This window comes from Platalea leucorodia, assembly GCF_965183815.1.
Source record: "Platalea leucorodia genome assembly, chromosome: W".
In the NCBI taxonomy this organism is placed as follows: domain Eukaryota; kingdom Metazoa; phylum Chordata; class Aves; order Pelecaniformes; family Threskiornithidae; genus Platalea; species Platalea leucorodia.
Genome location: NC_138859.1, coordinates 14,863,509 through 14,880,560, shown reverse-complemented (window position 1 = coordinate 14,880,560; position 17,052 = coordinate 14,863,509). Strand labels below are relative to the sequence as shown.

Below are 17,052 nucleotides of genomic sequence, written 5' to 3'. Positions count from 1 at the left end.
GAAATGTTCTAAAGGTAAATTAAGCTGAAACTCCTACAGCATTCTACAAAAATTAAGTTTGACAAAGACATATTTTTCAAAATGAATCATGGAGCGAAATTAAATTCTCATTTAACATTTTTTAAAGGAGGCTTTTTCAGTTTTCTGAAGTTTGTTCTGACTTAACAGTCTTCAAAAATGTAGACTTTTATATATAAAATAGGGTTAGTGGAACTGTGGACTTGCTTACAGGTGAGTGTTGCAAGCTTGCTTATCTTTGCTGATAAGAGGCAAGAAAGACTTATTCAGAACTTCAGAGTTATGCACTACTTAATCTCTGAAATCAGCACTACAATTAATTCCTAGAAGAGCAAACACTTTGTATCATTTAAAAAATCTACTCATATGATTTATTCACTGGAAGTACACTGAAAGCTCCTTCCATTTCCTTTCCTCATAACAGTTTTGGCAACAATCTAGAAAGAGCACTTAAATACAGCAAGGAAACACCCAACATAAGGGGAACTAGAGCCAGTGTCCTGGTTTCAGCTGGGATGGAGTTAATTTTCTTCTTGGTAGCCAGTATGGGGCTGTGTTTTGGGTTTAGGATGAGAACAATGTCGATGATACACTGATGTTTTGGTAGTGCTAACCTGTTGCTAAGTGGCGCTTACACTGGTCAAGGACTTTTCAGCTTCCCATGCTCTGCCAGGTGCACAAGAAGATGGGAGGGGGCACAGCCAGGACAGCTGACCCAGACTGGCCAAAGGGATATTCCATACCGTATGATGTCATGCTCAGTATATGAGTGGGGGGAGTTGGCCGGGGTGATAAAAAAATCCACGGATGCTTCTCCTCACAGTCCGAATCCCCCCAAGGGAGAAACGGAGTATTCAGAGAGTCCCCGAAATGAAACTCAATAGCAACGAAGTTACTATTAAGCAGGTATTCTTTATTGCAGCGCTGGGCAGCACTGGGGATTCTCCACCATAAGTGCTCCACCGATCTGGTAGACTTTCAGAGATTATATACTATAAAATCCTACATATTCACAGGATTTCCGAGAAATCATTTACATAAACATGAGATTTCCTGGAACTTATTAACATATGCAAATGTCCGATCCGCAAGCACAGTCGTCTCCCGTGGTGGTCTTCAGGTGGTCTTTGGGGGTCTTCGGATGAAGGCTCGTAGTCTTCTTCACTGTGTTCCCTGATTGACCTCTGCTTCTGCGCAAACTCAGTCCTAGGATCACCTAAACGGTGTCCTTCAAGGCTGTTGTTGTCATTCTTTTGTGACTTCCTATCTTCCATGCATTTGTTCTCCCAAGGCCCAGTTGTCTGAGATGGGATTATCCTGGAGCCCCCTTATCTTACAACCATTCTAACTACTCTCTAAATCACAAAGGCCTTCCTTTTGTTTAGTTAAGTGACTAAGATATTTAAATATCCTCCCTGCCCCTAGGCTTTTCAGGAGGCATTTTGATGCAGTGGCTTTGTCTATCCTTGTCAGCAAGGATCACTATATGCTGGGCAGTAGCTATGTGCTGAGCATCAGTCGGCAGGTGGTGAGCAATTTTAGAGTGTATGGCTTGCTTTGTATTACTATTGTACTCTTCTTACTTGTTTCTATTATTGTTGTTATTACTATTACTACTGTTCTGGTTTTATTTTACTTTAGTTATTAAGCTGTTCTTATCTCAACCCACGAGTTTTCCCCTTTTCCCCTTCCAATTCTCTCCCCCATCCCACCAGTGGGGGAGTGAGTGAGCGGATGCATGGTGCTTAGTTGCAAGCTGGGGTTAAACTACACAGTCCTTTTTGGTGCCCAACGTGGGACACGAAGGGTTTGAGATAATAACAGATTAACTAGAGTTTATTAAGGAATTTGTATCTGTTAACAGTTATCAGTCGTAATACTGATTCATCCATTCTCAGTACTAGTCTACCTGATCTGCACCATGCTCTTGTTTTTGCTGTACATGTTGAAGATTGGTGTGAGTTTTTTCAGTTTGCTGTGCTTTGCTGTAATAAGTGATGTTTTGCCTGGAAGACTGGTTATTAAAACACTGACCTTGAATGCTATCTGGTATCTTGGTTCTGTAGTGAAGCCATTACTGTACTTCGGGTACGACCTCATGGAGACAATTAGCAATTATACCTCTTCTTCTGAGAGTTTTTTTATGGAGGAAATACAGAATGGCACCTTTGTTGCTTTCTTCTATGATGTTTCCTCCTTCATTACAACAACTTTTCATTATCTTGAGCACCCTTGGGTAGTTAAGATATATCCATTGGTAGTTCTTGGGAATTTTGTTTCAGTTTTATCTAAGGTTAATAAGCAGCTTAAGAATATCATCCAGAGATCTCCTCCGAGGCTGGATAGTTATGAGTGGCAGGGTGTGTGGGAGAGTATGGGCAAGTACGTAGGACAATGGGCACCTCCAGTGGTCTGGAACTTCACCCCCGAACAAGTGCAGAAACCTGAAAACCTAGTAAAGTATTTGGAAAAAGTATGTTGTCACCCTGGCAACTCCAGAGAGACACAGATCACTGCAACGTGCTGGGGCCTGGCCCATGCCTACCGAGCCCTATTCAACACTATTCAGTACCCTCAAGGGAAAGAGAAGGTCTCTGGATCGGACGACAAAATGACGGCCCCCGTGGCTGCGCCGGCCCCCGTGGCTGCGCCAGCCCCTGCCACAGGCACTGCGGCTGCATCAGCCCCTGTGCCAGCCCCCGTGCCAGCCGCCGTGGCTGCGCCAGCCCCCGTGATAGGTGCTGCGGCTGAACCAGAGAACCAACCCATGCCAGTATCACTTGCCCCTATACAGAAGAAAAAATACACAAGGAAATCAGCTCATTTAGTAAGGGCTGATGATGAACCAGGGCCATCAAGAGAACAGGAGGAGGAAGAGGCAGAACCCACAAATGAGATGGTAACCACCCAATCTCTGTCCCTGAGTGAGCTGAGAGATATGCAAAAAGATTTCGGTCGTCGTCCAGGCGAGCACATCGTCACCTGGCTGCTCCAATGCTGGGATAATGGGGCCAGTAGCCTGGAATTAGAGGGTAGGGAAGCCAAGCAGCTGGGATCCCTTTCTAGGGAAGGGGGCATTGACAAAGAGATTGGAAAAGGGGCAAAAGCCCTCAGCCTCTGGAGGCAACTCTGTCAGGTATGAAGGAAAGGTATCCCTTCAAGGAAGATGTTCTATGTCACCCAGGCAAGTGGACCACCATGGAGAGAGGTATCCAGTACCTGAGGGAAGTGATTTATAATGACCTGGACAATGAGCAGTTATCCAAAGATCCAGATGAAGTCCAGTGCACATGACCCATGTGGCAGAAGTTTGTACGGAGCGCACCATCATAGCACGCCAACTCATTGGCAATAATGACCTGGAAAGATGAAGAGGCACCAACGGTGGATGAAATGGCTGGACAACTCTGACAATACGAAGAAAGTCTCTCTTCCTCCCTACAGGCCTGCGTCTCAGCTGTGGAGAAACTGTCCCAGAAGGTCCAGCAACTCGAAGAGGATATATCCTACTCCTCACCTGTACGGACCAGTATCTCAGCCATTAGGAGTAAGCATCCCTCTCTTCAAGAGAGAAGATATAGTGGATACACACCACGGGCCACCCTGTGGTTTTATCTGTGTGACCATGGAGAGGACATGAGGAAGTGGGATGGAAAATCTACCTCGACCCTAGAGGCACAGGTATGTGAGTTGCAAGGAAAAACAACTACAAAAGGTGGTTCTCCCAGGAAAACTTGCTCCAGTTTCCAGTGAGCAGTTCCCCAGACAGAGTAGAAGGGCTGATTTTGTTTCCGATCCTAATAAAGGGACTTTTGATTTGCATTTACAAGAAGTGAGTAACGAATGCTAGGACCAGGACTAGAGGGGCCCTGCCTCCAGCCAGGTGGAGGAAAGGGACAACCCGGTCTACTGGACTGTGTGGATTCGATGGCCTGGCACATCAGACCCACAGAAGCATAAGGCTTTAGTAGACACCGGTGCACAGTGTACCTTAATGCCATCAAGCTATAAAGGGGCAGAACCCATCTGTGTTTCTGGAGTGACAGGGGGATCCCAAGAGCTGACTGTATTGGAGGCTGAAGTGAGCCTAACTGGGAAGGAGTGGCAGAAGCACCCCATTGTGACTGACCCAGAGGCCCCGTGCATCCTTGGCATAGACTACCTCAGGAGAGGGTATTTCAAGGACCCAAAAGGGTACCGGTGGGCTTTTGCTATAGCTGCCTTGGAGACGGAGGAAATTAAACAGCTGTCTACCCTGCCCAGTCTCTCAAAGGACTCTTCTGTTGTGGGGTTGCTGAGGGTCAAAGAACAACAGGTACCAATTGCTACCACAACAGTGCAGCGGCGGCAATATCGCACCAACAGAGACTCCCTGATTCCCATCCGTAAGCTGATTCGTCGACTGGAGAGCCAAGGAGTGATCAGCAAGACTTGCTCACCTTTTAACAGTCCCATATGGCCAGTGCAAAAGTCTTATGGAGAGTGGAGACTAGCAGTAGACTATCGGGGCCTGAACGAAGTCACGCCACCACTGAGCGCTGCTGTGCCGGACATGCTAGAACTTCAATATGAATTGGAGTCAAAGGCAGCCAAGTGGTATGCCACCACTGACATCGCTAATGCGTTTTTCTCAATGCCTTTGGCAGCAGAGTGCAGGCCACAGTTTGCTTTCACTTGGAGGGGGATCCAGTACACCTGGAATTGGCTGCCCCAGGGGTGGAAACACAGCCCTACCATTTGCCATGGACTGATCCAGACTGCATTGGAACAGGGTAAAGCTCTGGAACACCTGCAATACATTGATGACATCATCATTGTGTGGGGCAACACAGCAGCAGAAGTTTTTGAGAAAGGGAAGAAAATATAGTCCAAATCCTTCTGGAAGCTGGCTTTGCCATAAAACAAAGTAAGGTCAAGGGACCTGCACAGGAGGTCCAGTTTTTACCAGTTCTTAGGAATAAAATGGCAAGATGGATGTCGTCAGATCCCAATGGATGTGATCAACAAAATAACAGCCATGTCTCCACCAACTAGCAAAAAGGAAACACAAGCTTTCTTGGGCATTGTGGGTTTTTGGAGAATGCATATTCCAAATTACAGTCTCATCGAAAGCCCTCTCTATCAAGTGACCCGGAAGAAGAATGATTTCAAATGGGGCCCTGAGCAACGACAAACCTTTGAACAAGATAAACAGGAGACAGTTCATGCAGTCGCCCTTGGGCCAGTCCGGGCAGGACAAGATGTAAGAAACGTGCTCTACACTGCAGCCAGGGAGAATGGCCCTACCTGGAGCCTCCAGCAGAAAGCACCAGGGGAGACTCGAGGTCGACCCCTGGGGTTTTGGAGTCAGGGATACAGAGGATCCGAGGCTGGCTATACTCCAACTGAAAAAAGAGATATTGGCAGCATATGAAGGGGTTCGAGCTGCTTCAGAAGTGGTTGGTACTGAAGCACAGCTCCTTCTGGCACCTTGATTGCGTATGCTGGGCTGGATGTTCAAAGGGAGGATCCCCCTGTACACATCATGCAACTGATGCTACGTGGAGTAAATGGGTCGCACTCATCACACAACGGGCTCGAATAGGAAACCCCAGTTGCCCAGGAATCTTGGAAGTGATCATGGACTGGCCAGAAGGCAAAGATTTCGGAATATCGCCGGAGAAGGAGGTGACGCATGCTGAAGAGGCCCCACTGTATAATAAACTGCCAGAAAATGAGAAGCAATATGCCCTGTTCACGGATGGGTCCTGTCGTCTTGTGGGGAAGCATCGGAGGTGGAAGGCTGCTGTATGGAATCCTGTACGACAAGTTGCAGAAACTGCTGAAGGAGCAGGTGAATCGAGTCAGTTTGCAGAGGTGAAAGCCATCCAGCTGGCTTTGGATATTGCTGAACGAGAAAAGTGGCCAGCGTTCTATCTCTATACTGACTCATGGATGGTGGCAAATGCCCTGTGGGGGTGGTTACAGCAATGGAAGCAGAGCAACTGGCAGCGCAGAGGCAAACCCATCTGGGCTGCCACACTGTGGCAAGATATTGCTGCCCGGGCAGAGAACCTGGTTGTAAAAGTACGTCACGTAGATGCTCACTTCAGTCTTTCCAACTCTGCTGTCTTGGATTTTGGTTTCTTTCCAGAAATAATTCTTTGTGCTGCTTGGGTTGGGTTCAGTTTCTTTAGTGATTGTGCTCATTGATCTTAGTACTTCCTAAAGAATGGTCAGAATGGAGACTCGCTGGCTGAGGAAAGGCTAGATCATTTAGTGGTAACTTGGTTGATAGCTGAGCTTGCTTGTTATTCTGTTGGGAGCTGCTTATCTGAGTCTGAAGTGGTATACTGTGCTGGTTTTGGCTGGGATAGAGTTAGTTTTCTTCATAGTAGCTAGTATGGGGCTATGTTTTGGATTTGTGCTGAAAACAGTGTTGATAATAAAGGGATGTTTTAGTTATTGCTGAGCAGTGCTTACACAGTGTCAAGGCCTTTTCTGCTCTGCATACTGCCCCGCCAGCAAGTAGGCTGGGGGTGAACAAGAAGTTGGGAGGGGACACAGCTGGGACAGCTGACCCCAACTGACCAAAGGGATATTCCATACCGTATGACGTCATGCTCAGCAATAAAACTAGGGGGGGAGGTTGGCGGGGGGGGCCGCTGCTCAGGGACTGGCTGGGCATCAGTTGGTTGGTGGTGAGCAATTGTTTTCATCTGCATTACTTGTCTTTCTTGGGTTTTACTTCTCTCTCTCTGTTATTTTCCGGTTAGTTACAAATTATTATTGTTGTTGTTTTCATTATTATTTTACCTCAATTATTAATCTGTTTTTATCTCAACCCACCAGTTTTCTCCCTTTTACCCTTCCGATTCTCTCCCCCATCCTACCGGTGGGGGGGAGTGAGCGAGCAAGCGGCTGTGTGGTGCTTAGTTGCTGGCTGGGGTTAAACCACGACAGTCTTTTTTGGCACCCAACGTGGGGCTCGAAGGGTTTGAGAGAATAATATATTGACCAGAGCATATTAGAAGGGATTTATATCTGTTAACAGTTGCTGGTCATAATATTGATTCATCTGTTCTCGATCTTAGTTTATCTGATCTGCACCATGCTCTTTTTTTTTTTTTTTTTTTTTTTTTGCTGTACATGTTAAAGATTGGTGTTGGGTTTTGCAGTTTGCTGTGCTCTGCAGTGATTAGTGATGTTTTGCCTGGGAGATTTGTTATTAAAACACTGACCTTGAGCGCTATCTGGTATTTGGGTTCTGTAGTGAAGCCATTACTGTACTTCGGGTACCACCTCATGGAGACAATTAGCAATTATACCTCTTCTTCTGAGAGGTTTTTTATGGAGGAAATACAGAATGGCACCTTCACTACCTTCTTCTGTGATGTTTTCTTCCTCATTAGAATAACTTTTCAGTATCTTGAACATCCTTGGGTAGTTAAGATACTTCTATTGGTATTTCTTAGGAATATTGCTTCCGTTTTGTCTAAGGTTAACAGGCAATTTAGGAATATGACCCAGGCTCCACGAGAGTATAGTCATGGGTGGCACGGCATGTGGGAGAATACGGGCAGGTATCTAGAGAACTTCTCACCTCCAGTGGTCTGGAACTTCACTCCTGAACAACTACAGGATCCTGATGAAGTGATAGAATGTTTGGGGAGGGGGAAGCCGTGGCTATGCCAGAAAGGCACAACTTACCGCACTGTGCTGGGGCCTGGCCAGCATCTACCAAACACTGCTCAATATTACGCGGCACCCTCAGGAAGAAGAGAGGGAAAACATACCAACAGACACTATGGCTAAACCAGACACTATATCAGTTGCCCCTATAACTAAAAAGAAACAATGGAAGCAGAAGTCAGCTTGTTTAGTAAGGGATGAAGAAGCTTTTCCTAAGAGGGAGCAGGAGAAAGAATCAGAAGAGGCAGCCTGCTCTGCAGCAGAGCAGTCACAAGAACAGGAGGAGGAAGAGACTGAAATCATAAATGAGACAGAAACCACCCAATCCCTATCCCTAAGTGAGTTGAGAGATATGCGAAAAGATTTTAGCCATCAACCAGGTGAGCTAATTCTCCGCTGTTTACTCCAATGCTGGGATACTGGGGCCAGGAATTAGAGGGTAAGGAAGCCTGGCAGCTGGAATCCCTTGCTAGGGCTAAGGCTATTGACAAAGGGATTGGAAAAAGGGCAGTCGTCCTCAGTCTTTGGTGGCAACTCCTGTCAAGTGTGAAGGACGGGTATCCCTTCAAGGAAGAACTTGTAAATTCCCGAAGCAAATGGACCAGCATTGAGGGAGGTATCCAGTATCTGAGGGAATTGGCTGTGGTGGAGGTGATCTATAATAACCTGGATGATGACCAGGTATCCAAAGACCCGGATGAAATCTGGTGCACACGGTCTATGTGGCGAAAGTTTATACAAAATGCACAGATGTCATACGCCAACACTCTGGTGATAATGAACTGGACAGACGCAGAGGCACCAACTATAGATGGACTGGCCAGACAACTCTGAGAATACGAAGATAATCTCGCTTCCTCCCTACAGGCCTGTGTCTCGACTGTGGACAGACTGACCCAAAAAATGTCCGAGCAAGCCAAGAAGGATAGGTCTTCCTCATGCACTCCAGCCAAGGCGTCAGCTATTAAGAGTCAGCCTTTTTCTGTTCAAGGGAAAGGGTACCGGTGGCACACACCACGTGCAACCCTGTGGTCCTTCCTGCATGACCAGGGGGAGGACATGAGGAAGTGGGATGGTGAACCACCCACCTGGAGACTATAAGCTCGGGTACAGGAACTGCAAGGAAAAACAACAGCCAAAAAGCATCCATCCAGGAAAATTACTGCTCCAGTGTCTGTTGGGCAGAGTAGAAGGGCTGATTGTACTTTTGACCCTGATGAAGGGACTTCTGTTTTGCAGTTACAAAAATCAAGTAACAAAGACTCCGACCAGGAATAGAGGGGCCCTGCCTTTGGCCAGGCAGAGGAAAGGGACAACCGGGTTTATTGGACTGTGTGGGTTTGATGGCCTGCCACATCAGACCCACAGGAGTAGAAGGCTCTAGTGGACACCAGTGCACAGTGTACTCTAATACCATCAGATTACAAAGGGGCAGAATCCATCTGTATTTCTGGAGTGATGGGAGGATCCCAAGAACTGTCTGTGTTAGAGGCTGAGGTAAGCCTGACTGGGCATGAGTGGCAAAAGCATCCTATTGTGACTGGTCTGGAGGCTCTGTGCATCCTTGGCATAGACTACCTCAGGAGAGGGTATTTCAAGGACCCAAAAGGGTACCGGTGGGCTTTTGCTATAGCTGCCTTGGAGACGGAGGAAATTAAACAGCTGTCTAGCTTGCCTGGTGTCTCACAGAATCTGTCTGTGGTGGGGTTGCTGAGGGTCAAAGAACAGCAGGTGCCAATTGCTACCATGACAGTGCACTGGCGGCAATATCGCACCAACAGAGACTCCCTGATTCCCATCCATAAGCTGATCCAGTGACTGGAGAGTCAAGGAGTGATCAGTAACATTCATTCACTCTTTAACAGTCCCATATGGCCAGTGCAAAAATCTCATGAAAAGTTGAGGCTAACAGTGGACTATCGAGGCCTGAACAAAGTCACACCACTGCTGAGTGCTGCCGTACCAGACATGCTAGAACTCCAACATGAACTGGAGTCAAAGGCCACCAAATGGTATGCAACAATTGATATTGCTAACGCATTTTTCTCGATCCCTTTGGCAGTGGAGTGCAGGCCACAGTTTGCTTTCACTTGGAGGGGCGTCCAGTACACCTGGCATCGACTACCCCAGGGGTGGAAACACAGTCCTACCATTTGTCATGGACTGATCCAGACTGCATTGGAACAGGGTAAAGCTCTGGAACACCTGCAATACATTGATGACATCATTGTGTGGGGCAACACAGCAGAAGAAGCTTTTGAGAAAGGGAGGAGAATAATCCAGATTCTTTTGAAAGCTGGTTTTGCCATAAAACAAAGTAAGGTCAAGGGACCTGCACAGGAGGTCCAGTTTTTACCAGTTTTTAGGAATAAAATGGCAAGATGGATGTCGTCACATCCCAATGGATGTGATCAACAAAATAACAGCCATGTCTCCACCAACTAGCAAAAAGGAAACACAAGCTTTCTTGGGCGTTGTGGGTTTTTGGAGAATGCATATTCCAGATTATAGTCTGATCGTAAGCCCTCTCTATCGAGTGACCTGGGAGAAGAATGACTTTGAATGGGGCCCTGAGCAGCAGCAAGCCTTTGAACAAATTAAGTGGGAGACAGTTCGTGCAGTAGCCCTTGGGCATGTCTGGACAAATGTAAAATACGTGCTTTACACCTCAGCCAGGGATAATGGCTCCACCTGGAGCCTCTGGCAGAAAGCACCAGGGGAGACTCGAGGTTGACCCCTAGGGTTTTGGAGCCAGGGATACAGAGGATCTGAAGCCCATTACACTCCAGCTGAAAAAGAGATATTGGCAGCATATGAAGGGGATCGAGCTGCTTCGGAAGTGGTTGGTACTGAAGCACAGCTCCTTCTGGCACCTTGATTGCGTATGCTGGGCTGGATGTTCAAAGGGAGGATCCCCCTGTACACATCATGCAACTGATGCTACGTGGAGTAAATGGGTCGCACTCATCACACAATGGGCTCGAATAGGAAACCCCAGTCACCCAGGAATCTTGGAAGTGATCATGGACTGGCCAGAAGGCAAAGATTTCGGAATATCGCCAGAGGAGGAGGTGACGCGTGCTGAGGGGGCCCTACTGTATAATAAACTGCCAGAAAATGAGAAGCAATATGCCCTGTTCACGGATGGGTCCTGTCGTCTTGTGGGAAGGCATTTGAGGTGGAAGGCTGCTGTATGGAGTCCTATACGACAAGTCGCAGAAACTGCTGAAGGAGCAGGTGAATCGAGTCAGTTTGCAGAGGTGAAAGCCATCCAGCTGGCTTTGGATATTGCTGAATGAGAAAAATAGTCAATACTTTATTTCTATACTGACTCATGGATGGTGGCAAATGCTCTGTGGGGGTGGTTACGGCAATGGAAGCAGAGCAACTGGCAGCGCAGAGGCAAACCCATCTGGGCTGCCGCATTGTGGCCAGATATTGCTGCCCGGGCAGAGAACCTGGTTGTAAAAGTACGTCACGTAGATGCTCACGTACCCAAGAGTCGGGCCACTGAAGAACATCAAAACAACCAGCAGGTGGATCAGGCTGCTAAGATTCAAGTGGCTCAGCTGGACCTGGACTGGCAACAGAAGGGTGAATTATTTCTAGCTTGGTGGGCCCATGACACCTCAGGCCATCAGGGAAGAGATGCAACATATAGATGGGCTTGTGATCAAGGGGTGGACTTGACCATGGACACTATTGCACAGGTTATCCATGGATGTGACACATGCGCTGCAATCAAGCGAGCCAAGCAGTTCAAGCCTCTCTGGTATGGAGGACGATGGTTGAAATATCAATATGGGGAGGCCTGGCAGATTGATTATATCAGACTCCCACAAACCCGCCAAAAGCAAGCGCCATGTGCTTACAATGGTGGAAGCAACCACCGGATGGCTGGAAACATATCCTGTGCCCCATGCCACCGCCCGGAACACTATCCTGGGCCTTGAAAAGCAAGTCCTTTGGCGACATGGCACCCCAGAAAGAATTGAGTCAGATAACGGGACTCATTTCCGAAACAGCCTCATAGACACCTGGGCCAAAGAGCATGGCATTGAGCGGGTATATAACATCCCCTATCATGCACCACCTTCAGCTGAGGCTGCACGGCTAGAAGGCGCGTCCCCTGGGTGGTGGATAGGGGATCCCTCTCTGGAGGGTGCACTGGATAAAATTGAAGAAGGTGCCGCGAACCAACGCAGCCTAAGGGAAGGCCACCCTGACAGAAAAACCACTGGCCCTCCAAGTCATGGGGGTTGGGCAGGAGGCCAACTACCTCCTCCCGGAAAAAAAAATAAAAAGTTGCAGAAACGACGAGCATCAACTCGGAGATGGAGAAAATCAGTAATGAAGTGAGGAGGAGGAGATGGAACTGGATCGGTCATGTCTTGAGGAAAAAACCAACAGAAGACTGCGCTGTGGCCCTTGGGACTCCAGAGCACGCAGCCGCAGACCGATCGAAGTGGAAGAACGATGTTCGCGCCTTCTGTGCCTCCTGGCACTGAGAGAATTTAGATTCAGAGATCATGCACCAGCCTCTGGGAAAATCGAACGATACAATGGGCTGTTAAAGACTACGCTGAGAGGAATGGGTGCTGGGACATTCAAACATTGGGATACACATTTAGCAAAGGCCACCTGGTTAGTCAATGGTAGGGGATCTGCCAATCGAGCTGGCCCTGCCCAGTCAGAACTTTTACGTACTGTAGAGGGGGATAAAGTCCCTGTAGTACACCTAAAAAATATGCTGGGGAAGACAGTCTGGGTTACTCCTGCCTCAGGCAGAGGTAAACCCATTCGTGGGATTGCTTTTGCTCAAGGACCTGGGTGCACTTGGTGGGTGATGCAGGAGGATGGGGAAGTCCGATGTGTACCTCAAGGGCATTTGATTTTGGGTGAAAATAGCCGATGAACTGAATTATATAATGTTTGTTGCTATATAATACTGTATGTCGTCACTTCTGTGATTACTATATGACGTATCAGCAGTATACAGTAAGAATCACCCAAATTAATGAGCAATGAACTCTGAGGAAACCGAGCCAAGTGCAGAGGTGATAGAACTAGAACTGGCTTCAGCATGCAACAATCCAACACCACACACCATCTCTCCTGCCCAGAAAGACCATTATGAGAGATGAATCCCAAAGTCATAAACTAAATGAACTCAACAAACGTTCTAGAGGGATAGCATATAGACTAAGGGAATGATACCCGTGTATTGTATCAAAGGAAAGGAAGGGGGTGGTGGTTAATGAGGATGTGTTGGATAATGTGGGACCTGGGCATGACGTAGATGGTATGGAATAAGGGGTGGATAGTGTCCTGGTTTCAGCTGGGACAGAGTTAATTTTCTTCTTGGTAGCCAGTATGGGGCTGTGTTTTGGGTTTAGGATGAGAACAATGTCGATGATACACTGATGTTTTGGTTCTTGCTCAGTAGTGCTAAGTAGTTGCTAAGTGGCACTCACACTGGTCAAGGACTTTTCAGCTTCCCATGCTCTGCCGGGTGCACAAGAAGATGGGAGGGGGCACAGCCAGGACAGATGACCCAGACTGGCCAAGGGGCTATTCCATACCATATGACATCATGCTCAGTATATGAGCGGGGGGAGTTGGCCGGGGGAGGGGCAACGATCGCTGCTTGGGGGACGTGCTGGGCATCGGTTGGCGGGTGGTGAGCAATTGCACAGTGTATTGCTTGCTTTGTATTACTATTGTACTCTTATTACTTGTTTTTATTATTATTGTTATTATTACTATTACTACTGTTCTGTTTTTATTTTACTTTAGTTATTAAACTGTTCTTATCTCAACCCACGAGTTTTCCCCTTTTGCCCTTCTGATTCTCTCCCCCATCCCACCAGTGGGGGAGTGAGCGAGCGGCTGCATGGTGCTTAGTTGCTAGCTGGGGTTAAACCACGACAGCCAGTTAAAAAGAAAACAGAAGACAGAAAAGGCTTATTTTGCCCATATATTTTCCAGGTTCTTGAAGAAAGTGTCTACATTTTTAAAAATGCTTTAGGTAAGTACTTCTTTTGGAGATTCCATCAGATTTGAAACTGGACTGCTTCAAAGTTTTGTGAACCAAAGTCTAACAAATACTGAATTGTCAACAACTAGAGGATGTAAATACTGAAATAATTTCAGTCAAGAAACAAAAGAAAGTATAAGAAGAATGCAAATAGATTTTAAATGCATACACAACTTCTGGCAGGCCAGAAGTATCAGATTCCTAAAACAGCAAGACTTGCGAGAGTTCTTCACATTTACTGCATGGATGCAGTAAGTACAATGACTATAACCAGATCATTTAAGATAAGAATAAAAATCAGAATTCTGTTCATCATAACATTGGAAAATACAGTTTAAAAAAGTGCTAAAATTGTGATGAGTGAGAATCAGTAACAATGTTGACTTAACCATTACGTAGCCATAGATCTTTAGAAAAACCATAATGGAACTAACTGGAAAAGCATTGTGCTCCGCCACACTGCTAAAGCAGATAACTCAAGAAAAACTGCAATTGCCTGTTACAAATCTCAGTTCCCAGTATCCGAATGATGCAGCTGTTTCAAGAGAATTTTGTAGTGGAAATGGCTTTGGACACAGAATAGGAAATTCCAGTTTGACAGGCTTGCATTAATATTTGTGTGAATTAAGAATAACTCAGATTATCACTCCTTAGCTGCTTTTCATGATTATCTTAACACGAATAAGAACTTCCTGTCACATATATTGAAATGACTATTCTTGTCGTTTTCTGCTTAGAAAAGAGCATAAATACCCATCTTATATCAGGCTTATCATACTGTTCATATGAATTTTCAGTGAAAATGTTGACACACTTACATTTTTCCTTACTGCTGTTACTGTTATGTAAAAAATCCCCATCAGAACGCATTGTAGGGAAATCATCTTCATCATCTTCTACCACTAAATTTGAAAGAGAGAGTGTGTTTTATGGGAGTGAGAAAGCTTTCCCAGTTCTTCAGTGTGCAAGAAAGAATCAATACCATCTTCATGGCTATGCAGCATTTAAGATTTTTTCCTATAACAACAGTCATGAACCCCCCCCCCCCCTCCCTTTTTTTTGACCTGAGACCACTATCAACATTACTGTCAGAAACCATCAGGAGACTAACATTTGCTCAGTGTTGAAATTTAGCACTTGACTCAATGGTAAGAAGAACATTATCTCAGTGTTACAACTGGATAAGCAGAGAGCCACAACTGAGCAACTATCTACTCTTTTACACTAGAAAGTTCTCAAAGAAGTGGAATGGTACTTATCTACTGTTTTCTCACTACTAAAAGTTTCAGGCTGCCAAAACAAACATGGGGATGAATATAAATGCCTCAGGAGAGTGCATGAATATGACAACAAGCTGTGCTCTGGGAAGAACAATTCAGAGATATGTAGACATCCACATCTGAGTCTACTAGGACCTCAAATGTGCACTCAGTGCTCTAGCTGCAGCCAATACATCTCAGGACTATTCATTATGGCAGAACCTTTGCCTTTTTTAAAGAATGTATTGTTCCTATCAAAACTAATATCCTATTGTTTTTCAAAATAAAGGTAAGAGACGCAGTGGTAAACTAACTTGAATTCATCTTATGGTGGTAAACAATTATTGTTCTATAACATCAAATGCTTAAAAGAACATTTCTTTTATACAGTTGATAGCTACAGGTTAATATTTAAGTTAAGCAGATTTTTATGGGAATCCAACTTCTGAAGTGAAAATAGTTAACACTTTATGCAGAAATATCTATGATTGATCCTATTACTAAAGAGTAAATTTAAGATACATATTTTATTTATATGGTATCAAATGCTATAGCAACTATTTCAAGGGCTATTACTGTGTAAAAAGTTAAATTCTATGGACATAAGAGTTTTCAATTACAGTTTTACCTTTATCCCTCTGGAGTTCATCTTTGGAAACTGCATCTGCACAGGCATCAAAGTATTTCTGTAAAGTATCAACTTGTCTACACAAGATGTCTCTAAAGGTTTCCATTTCTGCAAGCTTCTCACGTAAACTATGGCCCTTCTGAAAATACAAGAGAAAAAAAGGCTCAAATGCTTCTACATACTCAGAAATATTACAATGCCAAAAAAAAAAAAAAGATTTCTGCAATTATGAAGAACAAATTCTTCAAGTACACTAAAGACATTTCAGATATCAGCAGCTATGAAATACTGTTAATGTTAGAACAACATAAGAAACTGTATAGAAGTGTTTCTTACTCATTTTGTCCACTGGTCTTAATTTTTCTTCTTGACTGCATCTGCTACTTTAGAGCATTCAATAAAAGCTTATTAAAAACACGATTTTGCATGCTACCAGTTTTACACCTATTTGCCTGAAAACAGTCAGTTGTAGTTCAAGATCTTTGTTCTAATCTTTACTCCCCCCTTTCTTGTGCTGCTCCTCTTCTGCTCTCCCAGAAGTACAGCCCACCCAAGTTCAAATGTTAAATATTTATACACATGAAACAAGGAAAGCCATAATTTGTTAATTAATTAATCAAATTTGTTAAGTCACAGAATCAGCATTTCCTTTCATTTAGAAGCCCTGATATTCTCAGAAGTACACTAGGAAAGGTTAATAAATCCTCCCACAGGTTTGATTTTCTTGCCATTCAAAAATGACACCATAGTTTAAGAGGGACAACTGCACAGAGGCATGAAAAAGCTTCCTGTATGATCTGTTCATCATCACATGCTGAATTACTAACACTTGTAATAAACCAAAGATTTGTGTGAATAAGTCTTCACATAGCTTATTTCCTTTCCAGTTGTGTGTATTATTTACACACCAATACTAAGAAAATGTTATTCACTAACCTTGAATGAAGAGGTGGATGTTGCAGAGTATCCACTTGCTCCAGAAACAAGAGACACCATGGAGCCATGACGTCGTAAACTTGACTCTGATCCATAGCCAGATTCAGTCTAAAAACCAAACCACACACAAAACTAGAGCACTGAGGCTTTTAATAAAAAAAGAAATAATGAAAGCAAGTTTAATGTCATCTCCTCTAAAACCAGCCCATTTGTTTCTTGTCAGGAAGCAGCAGGGGCTTAATAACTCAGATTGTGTCTGCAAGTTTAAGATGTTGATGTAGCATTTGTAAAGTTACTATGAATCTATTTTTTGTTATCATAATGATCTGGAAAAAGTAATCTGCAACTTATTATGTGCCCCCAAAAGAGCAAGACAACATATATTTAAGGGTTCAGAAAAGGGGTAATGTTTCCATTATTTTGGTATATGTAATCCCTACCAAGCAATTTTGACATAGCATTCAAAAAACCTACAGTACTCTACAATTAATCAAGGGATTAAC

General features: G+C 44.9%; 1 protein-coding gene across 1 annotated transcript in view; it reads right to left on the bottom strand.

The window, feature by feature from the left end:
- LOC309601829 (ceramide transfer protein-like) overlaps positions 1-16,621 on the bottom strand; it is a 48,274-nt gene extending 31,653 nt beyond the window's left edge. The window contains exons 1-3 of the mRNA XM_082335004.1: positions 16,550-16,621; positions 15,614-15,752; positions 14,545-14,628 (exon numbers count right to left, since the gene is read on the bottom strand). Coding sequence (XP_082191130.1) covers positions 14,545-14,628; positions 15,614-15,752; positions 16,550-16,609 — 283 coding nt within the window. The 5' untranslated portion in view covers positions 16,610-16,621. The remainder of the gene's footprint in view (positions 1-14,544; positions 14,629-15,613; positions 15,753-16,549) is intronic.
- Between the last annotated feature and the right edge of the window lie 431 nt (positions 16,622-17,052).